At 33.7% G+C, this 25,212-nt stretch overlaps 1 protein-coding gene across 1 annotated transcript in view; it reads right to left on the reverse strand.

The window, feature by feature from the left end:
• LOC121387271 (low-density lipoprotein receptor-related protein 1-like) overlaps positions 1-25,212 on the reverse strand; it is a 340,401-nt gene that overhangs the window by 206,275 nt on the left and 108,914 nt on the right. The window contains exons 5-10 of the mRNA XM_041518296.1: positions 12,136-12,273; positions 10,364-10,474; positions 9,363-9,488; positions 5,953-6,098; positions 5,330-5,429; positions 2,544-2,706 (exon numbers count right to left, since the gene is read on the reverse strand). Of these exons, the coding sequence (XP_041374230.1) occupies positions 2,544-2,706; positions 5,330-5,429; positions 5,953-6,098; positions 9,363-9,488; positions 10,364-10,474; positions 12,136-12,273 (784 nt within the window). The remainder of the gene's footprint in view (positions 1-2,543; positions 2,707-5,329; positions 5,430-5,952; positions 6,099-9,362; positions 9,489-10,363; positions 10,475-12,135; positions 12,274-25,212) is intronic.

Raw genomic sequence — 25,212 nt, forward strand, 5'->3', positions numbered from 1 at the left:
AAATATGTAAAAAAAAAAAAAAAAAATGTTTTTGTTTTGTACCCCCTTTTTTGTTACATATTTAAATACATCGTACTGAGATGTTTCCTCGTGCCAAATCCCATGTTTGTATATGCCATATTTAATGACTTAATTGACGGGTTTTTTTCTTTGGACGGTGAATACAGATTTCGTTATGTAAAGCCCGAACGTGAAAAATGTGATTTAAAAAAATAAAATGTAGGGTTAAAAACATATTTAAATATATCATGCCGAGGTGTATCTTTGTGCTAAATATGAAGAATATACACATCGGCATTAACATCCGGGTTCTGTTTTAGTTTCCGGGTTAAGCCTACTTTCGGGCTCCGGGCTGACTGGTCTGGTCTGGCACCACTGGTTTCTACACCCCCCGGCTCACTATCGTTTCTTCTTCAGTATCACTGTTGTAAGTAAATATGTGTCTTTCTTCATTTAACAATGGCTCAAATTGATACGGCAAAAGTTTTGCGAACGAACACTCAAGTCTTAGATTCTTTGTGAATGGTACCAACTAATGCTTAAATGTAAGGCTTCAGATCAAGCAATGCGTGACTGACGTCATGGACCACGTGATCGACCTGGTCATTAAAGATCGGCAAGTTCCGCTAAGAGCTTGTATCTGGGTTTTTACGGAGCAATTTTAAGTAATTAATTTTCATTTTTAATTATTTTTTTTAGGTGATTCAATTTATAATTTATTTTACATTGTTGGTGCCAAATATAGGCCACGTGGCATGTTACCTTTAAAGAGATGAAAATGTTACACAACATCAAGTACTACCTCACTTACAGTATGACGTAATAAACAGGTAGCAATGGCCGTCTATCTCCTAAACGATGAGACCAATTAACCAATGAAAAGGGCACATTACCATCTAGCTATGTGGTAGATGGTTTTTCTTACACAGCATTCTGGCACCCCTCTACCAGCTGATTGAACAAGAATGGCATTTCTTGTTAAATGTTTTTCTAACAGATGGTTATTTTCTATAAATTAGTAAACAGACATCTCTACTAGTAAAATAGAAACCTGCCACAGCTAATCCCCATCCCTTGATTTCTATGTGTTTTACACATCTGATAACAATTCCTACACTAGTTCTCAACTTCTTTTATCATCCACCTTGTGCATTAAAGTATGTACATTTGTAAAATACGCTATTTTTGCCTTGAATTTATTTTCATGTTTTTAATAAACTTATTGCTAATGTTCGCGAACTATTTGACTGGTTACGGACGTGGCCATTTGGTTTATCGTGAAGCGCATAAACCAGTCTAGTGAACGTTTTTCCGCTCGGTCTGGCTGAACCAGCCCTGGTTAATTTCTATTGCACGGGACTAGTAGTAACAATGCAACACTTAAAACTTTAAACAAAAAACAAACAAACAATATATATAAGTACAGACAATATCTTATAACATAATAAACAATACTATGTCTTGTATGGTTTTCTTTCATAAGTACTGGCAATGAAAGTAACACACGTGTTTAAAAAACAGAAGTAAACATCACAGTATGTTAAAATATGTGGAAGTGAACAAAATCCGGGGTGGGCTTGTACAGTGAATTTATACCCATAGTACATAATGGGTCTTTACATTACAGGTTTTGCCTGTTGGTCAATCACAAACCGTACTGAACACCTATTTTGACAGCAATAAATAGTTTAATCAAACTTGAATTAGCATCGCGCTTTCAAATTTTGTTTTGTTTTCAGGTTCTGTTTTTATAACAAATTTGAGGATTCCAAAAAAAGTGCACAGGGTAGCCTAAGCACCTTGCGAAAGCTTATGGTATTTTGTAAATAATAAACATCACAATCATTGACACCAGTACTGGTACTTCAGATTTTTTATCGGGGATTCGCGAAAATAAATGCTCGCGAAATGACTCATTTTCATTAAATCGTGAACATTTTATCCCGTGAAAATGAAGTAGTTTACAGTATTGTCTGGTAACCCACATACACGTTACCACTAGATACAGATCCAGACACACACATATTCTAAAGTAACTTTGGGTGCCCTTTCAAAATTAGTTTTTGTCAGTGTGCCTTCGTGGTTGGAAATATGTGCATGGATATTGTGAGGATATAGAAACAATCAGTAATCACCGGGATTCAGATATTCAAGAAATACATACACAAAAAACATAGATAGAGAAACGGCAGGGATCGAAATAGGGAATAAAACACAGCCTGCTTTTATGCTTTCACAATAGCAGGCCAATAGAAATATGTCCTGCTAAGAACAAATATTGTCTGCAGGAAATAGGACAGTATGTGGGTTGGGATCGTGTCTGAGATGTATTTTAGAGCGTTACGGAATTAAAATATAACACAATCTTGAGCTACAGTGCAGATTAAATAATCGTACGTAAATGTTTCTTGAGAAATGACCTGCGATTTTTTTAATGGTTTTAGAAGGAGAATTTCTATTTCATCTGCTAGGTTTGAAAGTGAACTGCTTTTCACTTTTCGCAGACCGCTATTTCGAGTTGTAAAATGCAGCTCAACACTAACCCACGTGTCGAGTCAATTGCAATACTTTTTGGTCGTCTCATCTCTGTGCTAATAACAGTCAAACAATGGAGGCCATCAGCCTTGCACAGGAATATCCGCTCTTTCTTGCCATCAACAAAATACCAGTTCCCCGATACCCAGTCTTTGGCAATTTGGTCCACAGCTGAAAAGACAAAAACAACAATATTTTCAGAAATTTCACTAAATGGTATTTAATAATATATTCATTTGGTAATTATAGTTCAAAACAAATTGAAGTTGTTGTTGATTTAGAGAATAACTCACAAGCTATGAGGAATTAACCAAATCAATAAGTTTCTAATTATGTTTTCATTTGCGTCATTTACTTTTGTAATCACAGTTACCACAATATTCTAAAAATTCTCTATTTTATAAAGTTGTTCACATGTTCAAGAGAAAAAAAATATTTAGCTTCTGCTTTGAGGATTTTTAATGTTATACAGAAAGAAAGAAAGGAATGTTTTATTTACCCACATTCAACACATTTTAATTATGGTTAAATATGGCGTCCGACGTGGGTTGAGGACAACAGTGATAATCATAAGGAAACCTGCTGCTTCTACTCCATAAGCTACTCTTTTCAATTAACAACAAGGGATCTTTTGTATGCACCATTCCACATGTAGGATGGTACATAGGCCTACTATGGCCATTGCAACATCAGTTGTGGAGCACTGGATGGAATGTAAAATAACACAATGGGCCCACTAACTAAGATCAATATTAGACATACTGCACATCAGACGAGCACTTTACCACTGTTATACAGAATGTATATCTATGTATGAATGGAAAAAAATAATAATTCTGTTCTACTTTGTTTTGGGTTTACAAAATATTTTTTGGTTAAACTGACTGGACTATTACAATTCAGTTCATACTGAGTTGGTTCTTATAGCTTAGTTCTTAAGGTATTGGTACTTACAGTTAGTTTATACAGAGTTGGTACTTACAGTTAGTTTATACAGAGTTGGTACTTACAGTTAGTTTATACAGAGTTGGTACTTAAAGCTTAGTTTATACTGTGTTGGTACTTAAAGCTTAGTTTATACTGTGTTGGTACTTAAAGCTTAGTTTATACAGAGTTGGTACTTAAAGCTTAGTTTATACAGAGTTGGTACTTAAAGCTTAGTTTATACTGTGTTGGTACTTAAAGCTTAGTTTATACTGTGTTGGTACTTAAAGCTTAGTTTATACAGAGTTGGTACTTAAAGCTTAGTTTATACAGAGTTGGTACTTAAAGCTTAGTTTATACAGAGTTGGTACTTAAAGCTTAGTTTATACAGAGTTGGTACTTAAAGCTTAGTTTATACAGAGTTGGTACTTAAAGCTTAGTTTATACTGTGTTGGTACTTAAAGGTTAGTTTATACTGTGTTGGTACTTAAAGCTTAGTTTATACAGAGTTGGTACTTAAAGCTTAGTTTATACAGAGTTGGTACTTAAAGCTTAGTTTATACTGTGTTGGTACTTAAAGCTTAGTTTATACTGTGTTGGTACTTAAAGCTTAGTTTATACAGAGTTGGTACTTAAAGCTTAGTTTATACAGAGTTGGTACTTAAAGCTTAGTTTATACTGTGTTGGTACTTAAAGCTTAGTTTATACTACCTCAGTTTATACTGTGTTGGTACTTACAGCTCAGTTTATACTGTCTCAATTTATACGGTGTTGGTACTTACAGCTCAGTTTATACTGTGTTGGTACTTACAGCTCAGTTTATACTGTCTTAGTTTATACTGTGTTGTATTTACAGCTCAGTTTATACGGTGTTGGTACTTACAGCTCAGTTTATACTGTGTTGGTACTTACAGCTCAGTTTATACTGTCTCAGTTTATACTGTTGGTACTTACAGCTCAGTTTATACTGTTTCAGTTTATACTGTGTTGGTACTTACAGCTCAGTTTATACTGTCTCAGTTTATACTGTGTTGGTACTTACAGCTCAGTTTATACAGTGTTGGTACTTGCAGCTCAGTTTATACTGTCTCAGTTTATACTGTGTTGGTACTTACAACTGTTTATACTGTATCAGTTTATACTGTAATCAGATTATACTGTGTTGGTACTTACAGCTCAGTTTATACTATTTCAGATTATACTGTGTTGGTACTTACAGCTGTTTATACTGTTTCAGATTATATAGTGTTGGTACTTACAGCTCAGTTTATACTGTTTCAGATTATATAGTGTTGGTACTTACAGCTCAGTTTATACTGTGTTGGTACTTACAGCTGTTTATACTGTTTCAGATTATACTGTGTTGGTACTTACAGCTCAGTTTATACTGTTTCAGATTATACAGTGTTGGTACTTACAGCTCAGTTTGTACTGTTTCAGATTATACAGTGTTGGTACTTACAGCTCAGTTTATACTGTTTCAGATTATACAGTGTTGGTACTTACAGCTCAGTTTATACTGTTTCAGATTATACTGTGTTGGTACTTACAGCTCAGTTTATACTGTTTCAGATTATAGTGTTGGTACTTACAGCTCAGTTTATACTGTTTCAGATTATACTGTGTTGGTACTTACAGCTCAATTTATACTGTTTCAGATTATATAGTGTTGGTACTTACAGCTCAGTTTATACTGTGTTGGTACTTACAGCTCAGTTTATACTGTTTCAGATTATATAGTGTTGGTACTTACAGCTCAGTTTATACTGTGTTGGTACTTACAGCTCAGTTTATACTGTTTCAGATTATACAGTGTTGGTACTTACAGCTCAGTTTATACTGTTTCAGATTATATAGTGTTGGTACTTACAGCTCAGTTTATACTGTGTTGGTATTGTCCACTGTTTTGAAGAATCTTTGAGGTCAGCACATTTTAAGTTGGTGGTCCCATTTTGATGTTCAAATGTTATCTGGTAAATAATATTATTAACAATAAATTATATTGAGTGTTTTGAATCATTTTCAAAAATGTTTTAATTTGCTTTTATTAAATTAAACAAATAAATCAGATTTTAACAGGACTTAAACACAATTAAACTAAATACATGTACTGCATATTAATTTACCAAATTTTCTAGAGACCATCCTCAAAAGTAACAATAAATACTACCCATATTATAACAAAAACAAGACGATAATTACTCTAGTGCAATGATACAATAATAATAAATTTACCTTCTCATCATTTATTTAACTTTATGATTAATAAATTGAGTTTTATAAACTCATTTTCCCAAAAAAATATTTAAGAAACATGAATGATATTAATGATGTTTGCTTCCATTTACAATCTGTAATGGATGTCAAACATTTTATCATATCCAGCACTTACATTAAACTTAAATATTCCCTACCATTAAATAATCTAGTGCCATATACTGTCAAACTTGTGGCTACAGCACTGGTTAATAGTGTTCTGTGAAACCAACTTACCCAGCAAACCTGGCTGTTTTTTAAATCATAATCAAGTGCTAAAATTTGATCCCCACCGATCTTGTAAGCAGGAGATAAGTCTGAACCATCAAGTTTTATCTGGATCACATTTCGATAGTCAGAGATCAGTAATGTGGCAGAAGAGGCTGAAAAGAAAAAAAAAGAAATTTAAAAATTATCACTTTTCTTCATTGCAATCTATTTTCCACAACATTTTGGTAGTAGATGCCTTTCACAGGGGACATGGTTCATAACTTAAGATCTTACATTATGTTCTTCTTCTGAAAACAAATATTCTGGAACATCAAAACAACCTTGTGTACAATAAAGGAGATTAACTTTAGTTACCAAGATTAACGTTACTAAACATACATGTAGTACTAAACCAAATAACTTCCGGCTGGGTCAAAGTTCGAGGTGCACCCAACTTTTGATAGGGAACCCAACTTTTGATAGGGAAGTGAACACCACAAGTCCTGTGATTGGTGATAAATGTGAGTGTGTTGGTTGTAAAAAACAAAGAGCAAAATATGCAATTTTATTTCATCTAGTACCACTGAGTCAAGTAGCATTGTGCTTGAAACATGTATGGGGTACCTGTAAAAAAAAGTACTAGAATTTTGTGCGGAACTAGGGTAGTCATAGACGCTACCCGTTATCTCAGAAATGAGCAGTTTGACCCTCATTTTTTTCTGATTCCCTTTAAGTGTGAGGGGTGGTAGTATTTATATCTGTGGCGTTTATGTCGATTGGTATGCTGCAGGTAGGAGTTTTAACCATATGTTACTATTGTCATCTATGGGATTTGATTTGGTAGTATATACCCTAAAGCAACATAGTTCCTAAAGCGTAACAACCGCTGGTAGTAAGGGAGTACAGCAGGTAGTTACACGTACCTCTTAAAATGACAGACACTAGTTTGTGAACACTACAACATATTTTTCACTATTAAAGCCGTGTTTGATCATTTAAGTTAGAAGTACTTACATTTTATTATTTAGAATATTAATTTTGTACACCTGAAGTAATTTTGGTCATCCAGGCTTTGCAATATCCCAAAATGCACTTTCATAATTCTAAAAACATACATTCATTTGAGAAGTAACGGTTATCGAAATAACTGATTTGTTGAGTTCTAATGAGTTTCTTTGAATGTATTCTAATCTTAAACTATGGACGAAGGTACATGTAGACCTACAATGCTAACTACATTAACCACTGCCCTGAATACACAAATATGAGAATAAATTGAAATGAAATGAGAATGAAAAATAAAGTCCAAATCTTAAAAGGAGTTCATTAAACATACATGTATATCAGTTCTGGAAAGTATATATTCCTAGAACACAAAACACTGGGCCATAGGAATCTGAAGTAAATTCAACAACACAGATAGAACATTAACTCCAGATTTCTGTTTTTGAAAAACTCATGAGAGTGAAAAATTGCACTCATAAATAGACCATGGCTAGATCAGTAGAATGGCTAGACCAGTCAGTAGAATGGCTAGACCAGTAGAATGATAAAACAGTAAAATGGCTAGAACAGTAGAATGATAGAACAGTAAAATGGCTAGAACAGTAGAATGGCTAGACCAGTAGAATGATAGAACAGTAAAATGGCTACAACAGTAGAATGGTAGACCAGTAAAATGGCTACAACAGTAGAATGGTAGACCAGTAAAATGGCTACAACAGTAGAATGGTAGACCAGCAGACCTGTCAACCTTTAGTCAAGATTAAGCAGGAGGTGTGTGTTGAAAAAGCAGGAGATTTTGTCAAAAAGCAGGAGATTTTTTAAATTCACACAATTTAACCCAGAATCGCAAGATTTAAAAAAAACATTATTACAATAAGTTATATGAATACTTTATAATGTCATATATACTTCTTAACCTTAGATCTTGGCATTAAAAAAATATATATTATTAAAACTTCATTTTTTTTTTTTTTTTTTTTTTTTAAATATTATTATGATTTAATACATATTTAAAAAAAAAATTTTTTTATCCAAAAATGTTAAGAACATGAACAAGAAATAATTTTTTTAATTAGTACATTTACGGTATTACACTTACAGCCTTACAGGTTGCGTTACATTATCATTTGTGGTTAGTGTACCTATAAGTACCAAAGACAAATTTATATAAATCTTATAAATTAATCTTCAGTTTTTACTATAATGAGGAACGGTGGCGTGGTACTTATTTAAAATCATTATAATGATGCAATAAACATTGTATTTTCATTAATCATAAGTAAAACCTCATTACGGACATTGTGTGAAATATACCGGAATTATACCCATTTCCGTGAGTAACTTTATGTCAAAGTCAAACACAAAATTGTTTAATTGTACAAAAATTATTTCTTGAAGTGTACCCTTATAACCAACATTTTACCGCACAAACATACAAAATTAACTGACACAAGTTTGTTGATACAGCTAATTGGTCTTTTCGTTGTCTTGCTGTGACATGTGATTTTAACATGCATGTGTATCGCTGTCAACTCGGGAGTCTGGCAGTTCAGATTCGTCATAGTTGCATTATCATTATGTAATCCAGTGGGAAGACATTTTACAATTCAGAGGTGTTATTAGAACTAAATTGGATTTTTTTTTTTTTTTTATATGGAAACACTGAATGTCAATACACAGCCTGTTGAATTAGCGACACACGCTTCGTAGCCATTACGATGACAACAAACATTATAATAACACATCATTTTATAAACTCCATGTGCTTTTTTAACAATATAAATAGGCTATCCGACAATTCTCACTTCGGCAAAGGTTAAACAGTCGGGACAATTCGGCCTGTTACATTCTCGGAAACCAAAAGTAGTCGACATTTTCCGAATGAGAAAAAAAAGGCAGAGTTACTTCCCTTCTGTTATTTTGACAAAAGAGGATAGACTTTTTTTTTATGCTTACAAAAATGTCATTTAACAGGAGAAACTGTCTCCCGCACAGGCGAAAGGAGATTTGATCAAATACCGGGAGACTCCCGCGGAATCCGGGAGGGTTGACAGGTCTGTAGACCAGTAGAATGGCTAGACCAGTAGAATGGTAGACCAGTAAAATGGCTAGAACAGTAGAATGGTAGACCAGTAAAATGGCTAGAACAGTAGAATGGTAGACCAGTAAAATGGCCAGAATGGTAGACCAGTAAAATGGCTAGAACAGTAGAATGCTCACCCGAGGTGCTTGGGTTGTAGGCTCAAACACTGTCAGTTAACCCATTCTCTAATTGGCATGTGTGTGTGTGTGTGGAGGGGGGGGGGGGGGGGGTTCCCGCCCCAACCAGTGCCCCTCAGACTGAACTGACAAGAACTCATACCAATCAAAAACTATTGTGTGTAACTCTTACCTTCCCACCCTTTCCCATATACCCTGTCTGTGAAACTTACAATTGTCTGCTTTGCAGTATCCGTTCTTCTGTAGTGTATAGCCATCACTACAGTTACACATGTAGGAACCCTGTAAGTTCGTACAGGCCTGATCACAGAAGTCGTCTACCTGACACTCATTGAAATCTGAAAGAAAACAATGCACATCAATAAGAGAAAATAGTTCTCAGTGAATATCTCCATTAAACTACAAAAGAAGAAAATAGTTCTCAGTGAATATCTCCATTAAACTACAAAAGAAGAAAATAGTCCATTTCCAGAACACCTTAGTTTCAACTTTTTACACTTTTCAGTAAACTTATAGAGAGTAACTGGTGAATAATGTACACAATACAGGGCACAATATTTCAAGAGAACCGTTGTTCTGTTCGCGTGTCGGTTACACAACTTTAAAATCACGAGAACTGCCAATCGGTTACTTGGTGAACTATTACATTCTAAAATTTAAAGTGCCATATATCAGTAATGAAACAGAAAATAGTTTGTTTTTAAATACATTCGAACCACCAATGTAGCACAGAACCGTAGTTCAAGTGTTTTAGGATTAGGTAGGCCCATGGGCGTATGAGGGGGGGCAATTGCCCCCCCCCCCAAATTCGGGCAAAACAGTGGGAAAAATTCGGGAAGTTTTTATCTGGGTAAAATTTCGGGCAAATCAACCCCTCCAGCCCCCCTAAATCAAAGAGTTCCCATACGCCCATGGGTAGGCCTAACTTACAGGTTACGAGAACTATATTCACGTAACCGAACAATCGGTTACCTAAATAAAACTAACATGAACTGACTTTCAGTTACCTAAGATTTTGAAATATTGTCCCCTGCAATATAGGCTATTGTGAAGGTATAAGAATGCGGAACTCTGCAAGGTTTGCCGAAAACATATAATTTAATTTTTGTAAAGAGAATGTTACTGTATGAACCTTAGCAAGTAGAACTATATAAACCAAATTAAACACAAATAACCATTATTTGTATAAAAAATTGAAGATATTTTTACAAACCTTGGCAAGCAGCGGCATCAGGAGCGAAGCCATTTCTGCAGTAACACATGGGTCCCTGTAATGTTTCTTTACACAAATATGAGCAGTTCAGCTTCCTACAACCATGATTAACTGAAAGAAATATATAGAACATAGTACATTAAACATACAAAGAAAACATAGTACCGGTAGTATTAGTTTATTAAACATACAAAGTAGATACTTTCAATCTATGATAATAATTTGAAATATATAGAACACAGTACATTAAAGATATAAAGTAGATATGTTAAAATTTGTATCATAATTTCAGTATTCTCGCTAACCAGTTATAATAAAACTACAATGTTTTACTTTTATATCATATGCTTTCACAGTAAAACAACAACACTAGACCAACTGGCATTCTAAGTTATTCCGTCCAAGGATTTAGCCAGGATGTTTTACCATGGTTCCATGTCAGATGGGATTGGGGAAATCAGCGTGATTTAATCATACTTGGGATATTTATTCCGGCCACTGAATGATGCAGTACACCACTGTTAAATTAATTTATTACAACAGCATAGAAATTGGGAATTTTCAGTGCCACATTCATTTGGGAAGGGGCCTATCTTCGGACCCACAGAATGCCAGGATAAATCCCTGCTACCATTTAATAAACTTTCTTTTGTTTCTTGCATTAATTGTAGATGGTCACCATTTTCTGCTTTTATAGTTTTTATGTTTTGTCCAGTTTAAGTCTGAAATTGTACCAAATGTGTTTGGGTTTTTTAGGTGTGTTACCCGGTAATTTAACCATCTTTCCCCACTTAATTTAGGGCTTATTTTGTTAGGCCGAGTTTTCAGCTTCAGTCCAGTGCTGAGTATATAAAAAATAGCAACTTAATGACATATATGTAGGTTATAGCCTTTAATTATCCTGTGAAGGTAAAATGAGAATTTCCATGCAGTTTGCCCAGTGGAATTCCCCATTTATCCTGAACAGAATAAAACTAAAAACCTTTGTTATTAACCTGTTAGTTTTTATCCTGCTACTAATCAAAAAGAGTGGGTAAATCATCTTTATTCCTTTCTTTCAATACGCTCACGTTAAACATTCGTTAAAATGATAATTTAGCAATACCTTCAAATATTGTAAAATCTGACAATTATCTGTAATGTAATTAACTGATACATGGGAATGTACAGAGCAAAAGACCACAGAAGATTATGTCACTTACCAAAATATGTCATTTAGCAGCAAATATATGCAACTGGTGGTACATACGAAATGTGTATGACACACCATGATGTTCACCAGGTGGGTGATAGATGACAGATAGAGAATACTACATGAGCAGCCCTTATAGATACCATTTATCTTACAACGAGTTGTTTTAAAACATATCTAACAAGCAAAAGCGAGTTGGATACACTTTTAAACGAGTTGTAAAATAAATGGTATCTAATAGACACAAATGTTGTATATCCTTCTTACATATCCTGAAAAAACATTTTTAAAATAAATTTAAATGCCTTTTCCAACAAAACCTATTTATGGCCCTTGCACTTATAGTTAACTTGTGCGTCACAAACATGCAAGTCAATTTCAGGTTAACTTATGTTACAGAGTGATCGATTCGACTGTTCTTTTTTTGTTATTGGATGGTATGGCATTTTTGACCTGGTCATCATCTAGGAGCAGTCAGTTGTATCTGTTTAAAATGTTAATGCACATGTGTTAAAAAGTATGTGTTATCAAAAATAACAAATGATGTTCTCACCAATGGGTGTGTAAGAAAACCACTTACCACAATGGGCACCTTCATCAGCAGCATCATCGGCGCAGTCGGTTATTGAATCACAGACGCTTGATAATGGAATGCAGTGGTGTGTCCCTGGACACTGGTAGTGGTTCGGTAAGCACTTAAAATTATCTACCTTTTCACCTGAAACACAACAGATCCGCAGAAAATGCTAACAACAGGTAACAAAAAAACCTAACCATATCACAGCTAACATCAGGTCACAGAAAATGCTAACTGTATAAAAGCTAACAACATCATAGAAGATGCTTATCGTATAAAAGCAACAATGATAAACAGTAGGTCTACAGAAAAAACATATATTAAAGAGAAACCTGTCTAAACTGGACCCTGAACAAGTAGGAATCCTCTGAAAACTGGATATGTTTCATGGTCCTGAATTTTCAAAATTCTAAAATGTGACCCTCTAAATACCGTTTCCTGTATAAATTGAAAAAAAGAGTAGGTCATGATCTGGTTTAGACAGGTTTCACTGTATGTCACAAGATATAGCAGATCATAGTCATAAACAGTAGATGTGTGTATGTAGAAAATGTCAACAGCAGATCATAGTCATAAACAGTAGATGTGTGTATGTAGAAAATGTCAACAGCAGATCATAATTATAAACAGTAGATGTGTATATGTACAGAATGTCAACAGCAGATCAGTCATAAACAGTAGATGTGTATATGTAGAAAATATCAACAGCAGATCATAGTCATAAACAGTAGATGTGTATTTGTAGAACATATCAACAGCAGATCATAGTCATAAACAGCAGATGTGTATATATGTAGAAAATATCAACAGCAGATCATAGTCATAAACAGTAGATGTGTGTATGTAGAGAATGTCAACAGCAGATCAGTCATAAACAGTAGATGTGTATATGTAGAGAATGTCAACAGCAGATCATAGTCATAAACAGTAGATGTGTGTATGTAGAGAATGTCAACAGCAGATCATAGTCATAAACAGTAGATGTGTGTATGTAGAGAATGTCAACAGCAGATCAGTCATAAACAGTAGATGTGTATATGTAGAGAATGTCAACAGCAGATCATAGTCATAAACAGTAAATGGGTATGTGTAGAAAATGTCAACAGCAGATCAGTCATAAACAGTAGATGTGTGTATATGTAGAAAATGTCAACAGCAGATCATAGTCATAAACAGTAGATGTGTGTATATGTAGATAATGTCAACAGCAGATCATAGTCATAAACAGTAGATGTGTGTATGTTGATAATGTCAACAGCAGATCAGTCATAAACAGTAGATGTGTGTATGTAGATAATGTCAACAGCAGATCATAGTCATAAACAGTAGATGTGTGTATGTAGATAATGTCAACAGCAGATCATAGTCATAAACAGTAGATGTGTATATGTAGAGAATGTCAACAGCAGATCATAATCATAAACAGTATAGATGTGTGTATGTAGAGAATGTCAACAGCAGATCATAATCATAAACAGTAGATGTGTGTATGTAGATAATGTCAACAGCAGATCATAATCATAAACAGTAGATGTGTGTATGTAGATAATGTCAACAGCAGATCATAGTCATAAACAGTAGATGTGTGTATGTAGATAATGTCAACAGCAGATCATAGTCATAAACAGTAGATGTGTGTATGTAGATAATGTCAACAGCAGATCATAGTCATAAACAGTAGATGTGTGTATGTAGATAATGTCAACAGCAGATCATAGTCATAAACAGTAGATGTGTGTATGTAGATAATGTCAACAGCAGATCATAGTCATAAACAGTAGATGTGTGTATGTAGATAATGTCAACAGCAGATCATAGTCATAAACAGTAGATGTGTGTATGTAGATAATGTCAACAGCAGATCATAATCATAAACAGTATAGATGTGTATTTGTAGAACATGTCAACAGCAGATCATAGTCATAAACAGTAGATGTGTGTATGTAGAACATGTCAACAGCAGATCATAATCATAAACAGTAGATGTGTGTATGTAGATAATGTCAACAGCAGATCATAGTCATAAACAGTAGATGTGTATATGTAGAGAATGTCAACAGCAGATCATAATCATAAACGGTAGATGTGTGTATGTAGAGAATGTCAACAGCAGATCATAGTCATAAACAGTCATAAACAGTAGATGTGTGTATGTAGAGAATGTCAACAGCAGATCATAGTCATAAACAGTAGATGTGTGTATGTAGATAATGTCAACAGCAGATCATAATCATAAACAGTAGATGTGTGTATGTAGATAATGTCAACAGCAGATCATAATCATAAACAGTAGATGTGTGTATGTAGATAATGTCAACAGCAGATCATAATCATAAACAGTAGATGTGTGTATGTAGATAATGTCAACAGCAGATCATAGTCATAAACAGTAGATGTGTGTATGTAGATAATGTCAACAGCAGATCATAATCATAAACAGTAGATGTGTGTATGTAGATAATGTCAACAGCAGATCATAGTCATAAACAGTAGATGTGTGTATGTAGATAATGTCAACAGCAGATCATAGTCATAAACAGTAGATGTGTGTATGTAGATAATGTCAACAGCAGATCATAATCATAAACAGTATAGATGTGTATTTGTAGAACATGTCAACAGCAGATCATAGTCATAAACAGTAGATGTGTGTATATGTAGAAAATGTCAACAGCAGATCATAGTCATAAACAGTAGATGTGTGTATGTAGATAATGTCAACAGCAGATCATAGTCATAAACAGTAGATGTGTGTATGTAGATAATGTCAACAGCAGATCATAGTCATAAACAGTAGATGTGTGTATGTAGATAATGTCAACAGCAGATCATAATCATAAACAGTAGATGTGTGTATGTAGATAATGTCAACAGCAGATCATAGTCATAAACAGTAGATGTGTGTATGTAGATAATGTCAACAGCAGATCATAATCATAAACAGTAGATGTGTGTATGTAGATAATGTCAACAGCAGATCATAGTCATAAACAGTAGATGTGTGTATGTAGATAATGTCAACAGCAGATCATAATCATAAACAGTATAGATGTGTATTTGTAGAACATGTCAACAGCAGATCATAGTCATAAACAGTAGATATGTATATATAGAGAATGTCAACAGCAGATCATAGTCATAAACAGTAGATGTGTGTATGTAGAGAATGTCAACAGCAGATCATAGTCATAAACAGTAGATGTGTGTATGTAGAGAATGTCAACAGTAGATCATAGTCATAAACAGTAGATGTGTATATGTACAGAATGTCAACAGCAGATCAGTCATAAACGGTAGATGTGTATATGTAGAAAATGTCAACAGTAGATCATAGTCATAAACAGTAGATGTGTATATGTAGAAAATGTCAACAGCAGATCATAGTCATAAACAGTAGATGTGTGTATGTAGAAAATGTCAACAGTAGATCATAGTCATAAACAGTAGATGTGTGTATGTAGAAAATGTCAACAGTAGATCATAATCATAAACAGTAGATGTGTGTATGTAGATAATGTCAACAGCAGATCATAATCATAAACAGTATAGATGTGTATTTGTAGAACATGTCAACAGCAGATCATAGTCATAAACAGTAGATATGTATATATAGAGAATGTCAACAGCAGAATGTCAACAGCAGATCATAGTCATAAACAGTAGATGTGTGTATGTAGAGAATGTCAACAGCAGATCATAGTCATAAACAGTAGATGTGTGTATGTAGAGAATGTCAACAGTAGATCACAGTCATAAACAGTAGATGTGTATATGTACAGAATGTCAACAGCAGATCAGTCATAAACGGTAGATGTGTATATGTAGAAAATGTCAACAGTAGATCATAGTCATAAACAGTAGATGTGTATATGTAGAAAATGTCAACAGCAGATCATAGTCATAAACAGTAGATGTGTGTATGTAGAACATATCAACAGCAGATCATAGTCATAAACAGCAGATGTGTATATATGTAGAAAATATCAACAGCAGATCATAGTCATAAACAGTAGATGTGTGTATGTAGAGAATGTCAACAGCAGATCAGTCATAAACAGTAGATGTGTATATGTAGAGAATGTCAACAGCAGATCATAGTCATAAACAGTAGATGTGTGTATGTAGAGAATGTCAACAGCAGATCATAGTCATAAACAGTAGATGTGTGTATGTAGAGAATGTCAACAGCAGATCAGTCATAAACAGTAGATGTGTATATGTAGAGAATGTCAACAGCAGATCATAGTCATAAACAGTAAATGGGTATGTGTAGAAAATGTCAACTGCAGATCAGTCAGTCATAAACAGTAGATGTGTGTATATGTAGAAAATGTCAACAGCAGATCATAGTCATAAACAGTAGATGTGTGTATATGTAGAAAATGTCAACAGCAGATCATAGTCATAAACAGTAGATGTGTGTATGTAGATAATGTCAACAGCAGATCATAGTCATAAACAGTAGATGTGTGTATGTAGATAATGTCAACAGCAGATCATAATCATAAACAGTAGATGTGTGTATGTAGATAATGTCAACAGCAGATCATAGTCATAAACAGTAGATGTGTGTATGTAGATAATGTCAACAGCAGATCATAGTCATAAACAGTAGATGTGTATATGTAGAGAATGTCAACAGCAGATCATAATCATAAACAGTATAGATGTGTGTATGTAGAAAATGTCAACAGTAGATCATAGTCATAAACAGTAGATGTGTATATGTAGAAAATGTCAACAGCAGATCATAGTCATAAACAGTAGATGTGTGTATGTAGAAAATGTCAACAGTAGATCATAGTCATAAACAGTAGATGTGTGTATGTAGAAAATGTCAACAGTAGATCATAGTCATAAACAGTAGATGTGTATATGTAGAAAATGTCAACAGCAGATCATAGTCATAAACAGTAGATGTGTGTATGTAGAAAATGTCAACAGTAGATCATAGTCATAAACAGTAGATGTGTGTATGTAGAAAATGTCAACAGTAGATCATAATCATAAACAGTAGATGTGTGTATGTAGAAAATGTCAACAGCAGATCATAGTCATAAACAGTAGATGTGTGTATGTAGAAAATGTCAACAGCAGCCTAATGTGTCTTAATGCAAATGTTTGCTTATGTTAATTTTTGTAAATTAAATCAATATAAACATGTAACATATACCAATAATGTAGGATTTGGGGGGCTTTCTTGGTGGGGGGGGTTTTTTTTTGTGGGGTGTTTCTTGCATTTGTTTTTAATTAGGTTCTGCATAGATATGATATGATATGAGGTTGAGGCTTGCAATGAAAAGAAATGCCTGGGTTGGCTTCAAGCAACAATGGAAATTAATGGCAATTACTAATGTAATAGTTTAAAAACTATATCATTAAAGAAATAAAATATTTATGGTCCTGAAATTAAATTGCTAAAAAGCTTGAATTATTTATTAAGAAAAATATTTAAATTTTACAAAAATATATTGTTTTGTTAAATGAAAATGACAAAACATAAACTGTATATAATGTGTGCATGAAACGTTAACACAAAATTAGGCCTGAAATTAAAGCAAAAACAATTGTATAGAAATGACTAGTATGCAATAATGAAATTATCTATTGGATCTGCAATATTGGCAACACTGAACGGAAAAAAAATAATGTGTTTGATTATGCAACGAGAAAATAGTACCACTATTCTCCTGTTGACTTTTTAGAAGTTATGCACAAAATACATCTGTTTATAAACAAACGTAAATCTGCATATATAGCCTTCTGCATCACTGTTTTTATTTATTTATTACATGCATATACATAGATTATAATACATATATGTACTATAAAATTATTCTAAACTACATGTATTACTAAATAAACATCTAACTAGATATTTATATGAAGACAAATATTCAAGAAATAAAAGTCTGAAATGTTTGTATAGTAAAGATAAAGACACCTATATTAATAGAACATTTATAATTTTGTTATATTAATTGCTGAATTTCCACCCAGATTTGATGTTTTGCAGGAAAACAAAATACTTCTATAAATACATTTAAATGATTAAGTGAACAAAGTATAGATACAATGTATACAATGTAACATTTCTAAAGAGGGCTATTCCAAACATCATTGTACTATACATGAACCTGGATTCACTGATTCAATTGTTCTTCTTGTATACAAAATAGCTTTGGAAACAATTATTTGTAACCACAAAAATATGATCATTTCAGGTTAGATTATAAAACAATTTTTACATGTTTTAGACATCTTACTCTGAGTGAAAAAAAGCAGAATTTGCTAAAAAGAGTATCGAAAATCTACAAAATGAAACTTGAAAAATCAACCCATAAAAATTCAGTTGTTGGAACAGGCCGCATAAAAACATTAAATAGTTTCTTATTGTGCAGTTCTACATAAAACATTAAATAGTTTCGTATTGTGCACTTCTACATAAAAAACATTAAATAATTTCTTATTGTGCAGTTCTACACACATGAACAATGTCAACATTATTAAAAAATCACAATTTAAATTTATAATATTATGACAATGTGAAACATAATTGATTCAATTATAAAAAGTACACTTCTCTAACTTTTTTATTAGTGAGAAACTATTTATAAATTTTATTTGGCCCAAGAAATAATATCAAAGTTTAGAAAATCTAGTAGAAATCTATGTTAATGTTTATTTTATTAATACAAAGTTTACTGTTAAGAGTGTAATTACAACTATTACTAAAAGCCATACAATAAAAAATGTTTGAACAATTGACAGCTCTATACAGTCCATAAGTATACCCGAAACCTATATGCATGATTATTCCTAAACTACCTTTTTTTACTTCCTTTTTTTAAGATTAAAAAAAAGATAATACTTTCTTTTCAAAAACAATTGACAAAACAAATATTATTATTTCAAAATCACTTTAAGTTATATAATCAAACATAAGTTTAAAGACAAATACCTTTGTATGACAAGTCAAAAACTGATATTTCTAAATAATTTTAAGTTGTATTTTGAGCTAAATAAAAGTGTTTTAAAGAAATCAAAATGGATCATGTGTGTACATGTATGTATATATGTATTAGATCTATAACCATACAATGTGATTATTTGTAAACCATAATATTAATTTGCATTTTCATAACCAAAAATTAAAAAAAAAAAAGTGTTTAACAAGTCAATAATAAATTGAAATAATATATATAATACTATATAGTTATATGTAATGAACCAACAAAACAAGCAAGATAATTAACTGCCGCAAAAGCTAAAAATACACATATATAACTGCCAAAGCATTGCAAAATGTGTGTGCATCCTCTGTAATATGCATGCTAAGCCAAGCTTAAACGTGTACACAAATAAGCAGAAAGCTAATGGTATACCTACAGTAATATTTGCTACATATATTATGTTCATTTGGGCAATAACTTAACAGTCTTATAAAACATTAAATTCCTTCTTGTATTTAATATATTCAACTCTTAGATTGTAACATATTGTAAAATACAAAAATAAAAATCTGCATACTCCAGATATATATATTATCAAATTATCTACTCAAATTTATCCACAATTTTCAGTAGGGTGGGATTGGGGAAAATAGCGCAATTTATTCATAATTAGGGTGTTTTTAGGCAACTGAATGGTGAAATACATCACTGTTAAATTAAGCTATCAAAACTGACATGATTACAAGACTATTTACACATTAAATTGGGAATTTTCAGAGACACTTGCTTTTGCTTATCTTAATATGTTCAAAATTCTTGTATTGGGAGTCATATCCACCTTAGGCTGCTACAAACATTAAGACGATCACAAATGCACTAAATGTACACACATGGATATTTTAAAGAGAAAACACTAGAGTATAATTTTAGTTGTTCAAAAGGCTCCATTAGGCTACCTCTGTAAACTCGATAGTCTCTTCAGGGCCAGCTTTGGGAGATCAGAAAATTTTGCCAAATCATCTTAAAAATGTAAAATCTATAGCTATTTTCCAACAAAATATTTATTGTTACACACAATATTTTTTCATCCTGCTCTTTTAATTATAATTACAAACTACAATTTATTCTATTCTGATTGGATGAAGTCACTAAAAAACTGAATGTTATCCTAAAACATTTATATCATTACGTTAAATGGATGTCATTACGAAAAACAAGTCATGAAAAAGATGATAGAAACTGATTTATGTTTATTTTTAACAAAATAAGTTGTGTTTTTTGTATTTATAAAAACTTTGTTATTTTTGGTGAATTTAATTAAGGATTGTCTGTTATTTCTTTTACGCACATCAGAGTATGATCAAACAAAAAAATCATCCGCAAACTGTGTGAATCGGAGAAGCCATTCTCACATAAGTTTGTGGATGATTTTTTTTGTTTTCATACCCCGATGAACATAAAAGAAATAACAGACAATACTTATAATTAAATTTGAAACATACTTACTAATAATAACATCAAAAGTTCATATTTTATTTTGAATATATTTTTGGTTAAAACAATAAAGCTCAGTAAGTCAAATTACCAATATAAAATGACGTCATCAGGTATGTTGTTCCCTGACGATCTGTGTGGTCCTTAACCATATGTCTGACTCCATATAACCGTAAATAAAATGTGTTGAGTGTGTCGTTAAATAAAACATGTCTTTCTTGTTTGTCTTAACATAATTTTTATGTTCATTGGGAAATGAACAAACTCCTGTTGCTACGGCTGGACCAATGGGATGATGTTATATTGCAATGAAGGTAACGGAAATTAACAAACTCCTGTTGCTACGGCTGGACCAATGGGATGACGTTATATTGCAATGAAGGTAACAGAAATTAACAAACTCCTGTTGCTACGGCTGGACCAATGGGATGACGTTATATTGCAATGAAGGTAACGGAAATTAACAAACTCCTGTTGCTACGGCTGGACCAATGGGATGACGTTATATTGCAATGAAGGTAACAGAAATTAACAAACTCCTGTTGCTACGGCTGGACCAATGGGATGACGTTATATTGCAATGAAGGTAACAGAAATTAACAAACTCCTGTTGCTACGGCTGGACCAATGGGATGACGTTATATTGCAATGAAGGTAACAGAAATTAACAAACTCCTGTTGCTACGGCTGGACCAATGGGATGACGTTATATTGCAATGAAGGTAACAGAAATGAACAAACTCCTGTTGCTACGACTGGACCAATGGGATGACGTTATATTGCAATGAAGGTAACAGAAATGAACAAACTCCTGTTGTTACGGCTGGACCAATGGGATGACGTTATATTGCAATGAAGGTAACAGAAATGAACAAACTCCTGTTGCTACGGATGGACCAATGGGAGTACGTTATATTGCAATGAAGGTAACATAAATGAACAAACACCTGTTGCTACGGCTGGACCAATGGGATGACGTTATATTGCAATGAATGTAACGGAAATGAACAAACTCCTGTTGCTATGGCTGGACCAATGGGATGACGTTATATTGCAATGAAGGTAACGGAAATGAACAAACTCCTGTTGCTACGGCTGGACCAATGGGATGACGTTATATTGCAATGAAGGTAACGGAAATGAACAAACTCCTGTTGCTACGGCTGGACCAATGGGATGACGTTATATTGCAATGAAGGTAACGGAAATGAACAAACTCCTGTTGCTACGGCTGGACCAATGGGATGACGTTATATTGCAATGAAGGTAACAGAAATTAACAAACTCCTGCTGCTACGGCTGGACCAATGGGATGACGTTATATTGCAATGAAGGTAACGGAAATGAACAAACTCCTGTTGCTCCAGCTGGACCAATGGGATGACGTTATATTGCAATGAAGGTAACAGAAATGAACAAACTCCTGTTGCTACGGCTGGACCAATGGGATGACGTTATATTGCAATGAAGGTAACGGAAATGAACAAACTCCTGTTGCTACGGCTGGACCAATGGGATGACGTTATATTGCAATGAATGTAACGGAAATGAACAAACTCCTGTTGCTACGGCTGGACCAATGGGATGACGTTATATTGCAATGAAGGTAACAGAAATTAACAAACTCCTGTTGCTACGGCTGGACCAATGGGATGACGTTATATTGCAATGAAGGTAACAGAAATTAACAAACTCCTGTTGCTACGGCTGGACCAATGGGATGACGTTATATTGCAATGAAGGTAACAGAAATTAACAAACTCCTGTTGCTACGGCTGGACCAATGGGATGACGTTATATTGCAATGAAGGTAACAGAAATTTCATTATTGATGTATAACAGTCAACAATTGAGTATAAAATTGCTTTGTTACGATTTTATACAATTTGTCACTGCTATACATTGATAAATTCACCAAAAAATGACAAACAATAGACCTCTTTGACATTTCCATTGCGCATGTGTGCGAAGAGTACCGTCCCTTGCCGAATTGGACGGTATCTAGGCTATATACAAATTAGGGGGGGGGCATGATCGACAGTTGTCACGAGCGTAGTGAGTAGCTTCGTAGGAGCTGTGAATCTCTAGCGACTAACGTACATATTTCGTATAAGATGTTAAAATGTCTGCGAAAAACAGTCTACTAAAGTTTACATCGGAATGGTTTAAGACCAAAAGCAGTGAAACATTAACTTAGACGAAGTCTCTGGAGCCGCCTGTCAAGGGTATTTTAACAGCGCAAAATTAAAAGATTCATACAATAAAATTAACTTTAGTGGAATGTGTTTGCTACTTTTAACAATTAGAATTATAGTTAAATATTCACGCGGATTTACCAGTGATTTTTAATTCTCCACATGTATCAGTATTTAAAATTTAATAAAATATGCCTCCCCTTCCCCCTAAAAAAACAACAACAAAACCCCTACCTCATATAGACCTTTATCACAGCTCTATTTTCCTCTTATCGTTTCATTAAAAAAAGACAGTCATACAACTACAAATCAATATCACATGTCTATCCACAAATTATTTATTTATGTATTTATTTATTTACTTATTTATTTATCTTATTTTATTTATTATTTTATTTTATTTTATTTTATTTTATTTTCACTATCATTTATATCAGATACATACAAGTTCATTTGAAATAATATCTGATATGTACGAAGTTTTAAAACATATATGAGCTGTCACACGCGAAAACCTACAACTTAGCATGACGTCAGAAACCGAGTAAATGCGGCTTTTGCGTTGTTTGTTTTGAAAAATTTAGAAAATGACATCTTCTTCTTTACATGAAGATCAGTTTGAAGTAAACATATATCTGTATGTACAATAGTGTTTGGTTACTATTTTGTATTTTGTACCTGAGAACATTGGTCAAGATCGTTAGTGATACCATCAGTACTTTGATACACATTTACAAGCATGGGGAGAAGTCCTATATATCGATATGGTATGCAAGTATCACACGTTTTTATAACGTACATGATTATACATAACATAAAGTTCAGCAACTTTTCCAGAGTGGTAGACCCATGCAACCCAATACGATCCTAATTTGATGTTTGAACTAACTTATGAATATTGTATATAACTTCAGGCCCGTAGCCAGGATGATTAGCAGGGATCAAAATTTCATGTAAATGGAATTCATCAAACGCGATCGCCAAAGGCGCGGAGCCATAGACAGGGGTGTGGGGGGAGGGGAGAGGGGGGGCGGGGGTGTTGGGGTTCCCAGATATATATATATATATAGAACCCCTTGCCAAACAATGAGATGACGCCGGTTACACTTGAGAATAATACACGAACTTTAGTTGCGAAATATACGTTAACAAGTTGCATCAAGTTGTGGTATGCATGTAAAATGGACTGGTCAGAAAGCCACGACAAGAAACCGTTTGTTTTCAGTCGTACCAATGTATTTATAATAAATGATACATGGCATACTTCTCACATCCCACAAACAGAATAGCATATACGACGTCCTTTGATGGATCATTGGTTAGGATGGGAAATCAGCAAACAAGCCCACTGAGGAGGATCGAACCTTCAGCAAATGGAACCTCAGGCAGACGTTCTTGCTCCGTTATCCCAGTCATTTGGGGACAAGGACTTTTATATGTAAAATCCATTATTGTTTTTCATTTGAGCGGAACTCTCAATCGTGCGTGGGGGGATTGTCTGATACCCCGATTCCCCCACTGGCTACGAGCCTGACATGGTACTTATTATGTTTGCTTCAAACATTCAAACAAAGTACCTTATGACTGCGCAAAATAAACCCTCATGAGTTTTATAATAAAGAGACCATCCTGAGTTTGTAGCTATATTATCAAGCTGTCGGCTAGTCTAATCTGTTATAAATAAAACTTACATCTTTCTTAGGTTAAAAAATCTTGCTTCGAATTTAAATAGCTGTATATGCAATACAGTTACATTTCTGACCATTTTCAGGTCAGTAGCAACCGAGACATCGGAGGGGGGACTATAGCCCCACTTTCACAAATGTCTCCAATAAGTCTTGTTGGATCTTGACCGAATTTTTGGGTTCCCTACTGATAGAATAATTAATCATGGAGAAATTCACATTCCTATTGCGTGGCCTCCCATTATCTATGCCCCCCAACTTGTACCCCGGGCTATTTCTGCAAGATCTCACGTGAGTTTGCGGTTATGTATTAACATGAGATCAAAAACTGTTCCTATGTGTTGGCTGGGGTTTATCATGACCCTCTAAGGTGTTTTCAGTTTTGCTAGAAGGTCACAGATCAAAAGATTATTTATTTTAAATCATGATTAGTATAAATTGTTCTTATGAACATCATTAATTAATTACATTACTATGAATGAAGTAATAAAAATATATATAAATCTCTTTTGTAGTTTAATTACCTACACATTTATTTCAAAAGCCAACTTTAACAATACTGGCTGGTATTGGATGCTCAGAAAGCAATTTAAAAGGTACACGTATGAAGACCACTACTCACAATACTTTAACAACCGTCAAAAGAGGGCAACTGCAAGATCACTGATTTGTGGTTTTCCCATTCAAACCAGTGCCACATCACTGGTATGTGTTGTCCTGTCTGCAGGAACATAAGATTAATTGCAGCTCTTT

Source organism: Gigantopelta aegis, chromosome 13 (genome assembly GCF_016097555.1).
Source record: "Gigantopelta aegis isolate Gae_Host chromosome 13, Gae_host_genome, whole genome shotgun sequence".
Taxonomy (NCBI): Eukaryota; Metazoa; Mollusca; class Gastropoda; order Neomphalida; family Peltospiridae; genus Gigantopelta; species Gigantopelta aegis.